General features: G+C 28.5%; 1 protein-coding gene across 1 annotated transcript in view; it reads right to left on the bottom strand.

The window, feature by feature from the left end:
* Terf1 (telomeric repeat binding factor 1) overlaps positions 1 to 589 on the bottom strand; it is a 71054-nt gene that overhangs the window by 37714 nt on the left and 32751 nt on the right. Inside the window, exon 4 of the mRNA XM_023722400.1 lies at positions 496 to 539. Within this exon, the coding sequence (XP_023578168.1) occupies positions 496 to 539 (44 nt within the window). The remainder of the gene's footprint in view (positions 1 to 495; positions 540 to 589) is intronic.

Below are 589 nucleotides of genomic sequence, written 5' to 3'. Positions count from 1 at the left end.
TATGATATCTTCTCCTAGTATTAGAAACTTTAAAAAGTATATTCCCATTTTCTGTTGACTTTTAAAAAAAAAAGAAGTTTGTACCTAAAAAAAAAAAAAAGTAAAGTACACGGTTAGAGACACTGGATTCAAACCCTAGCACCAAATAACTCACAAACAAAAATACTATTTTTTTAATATGTGTAATTCTTAAATTGGAATGGGGAAAGCACAAATCTCTGGTTTTTAAAGGTTGCTTGGTAATCTTTAAGCATACAGTATCATATATTTCCTTCAATATGGGTTCACATACACCCAAGTATAGAATAGTACTAAGTTGTAGGTCTGGTACTTACATTAGTACTACAAGTCAAAGGCCAAATTTTCAAAGAAAAAGACTTTATTAATTTTTACTCTTGAGTTTACTGTTCAACTTCCATTAAGCTTTTTTGAATTTACTGTAGATATATTTTTTTATGCTTTAACAAAATAACTATAAGCACAAAATACTCATACCTGAATTTTAATTAAATTCTGTATTTCTTCATGAAGTTTGTCATGTTGTTTTTCAACTGAAGTCCAAATATTGAGGGCTGATTCCAAGGGTGTA

This window comes from Octodon degus, unplaced genomic scaffold (genome assembly GCF_000260255.1).
Source record: "Octodon degus isolate 3935 unplaced genomic scaffold, OctDeg1.0 scaffold00091, whole genome shotgun sequence".
Classification (NCBI taxonomy): Eukaryota; Metazoa; Chordata; class Mammalia; order Rodentia; family Octodontidae; genus Octodon; species Octodon degus.
This window is presented reverse-complemented; position numbering and strand designations above follow the sequence as displayed.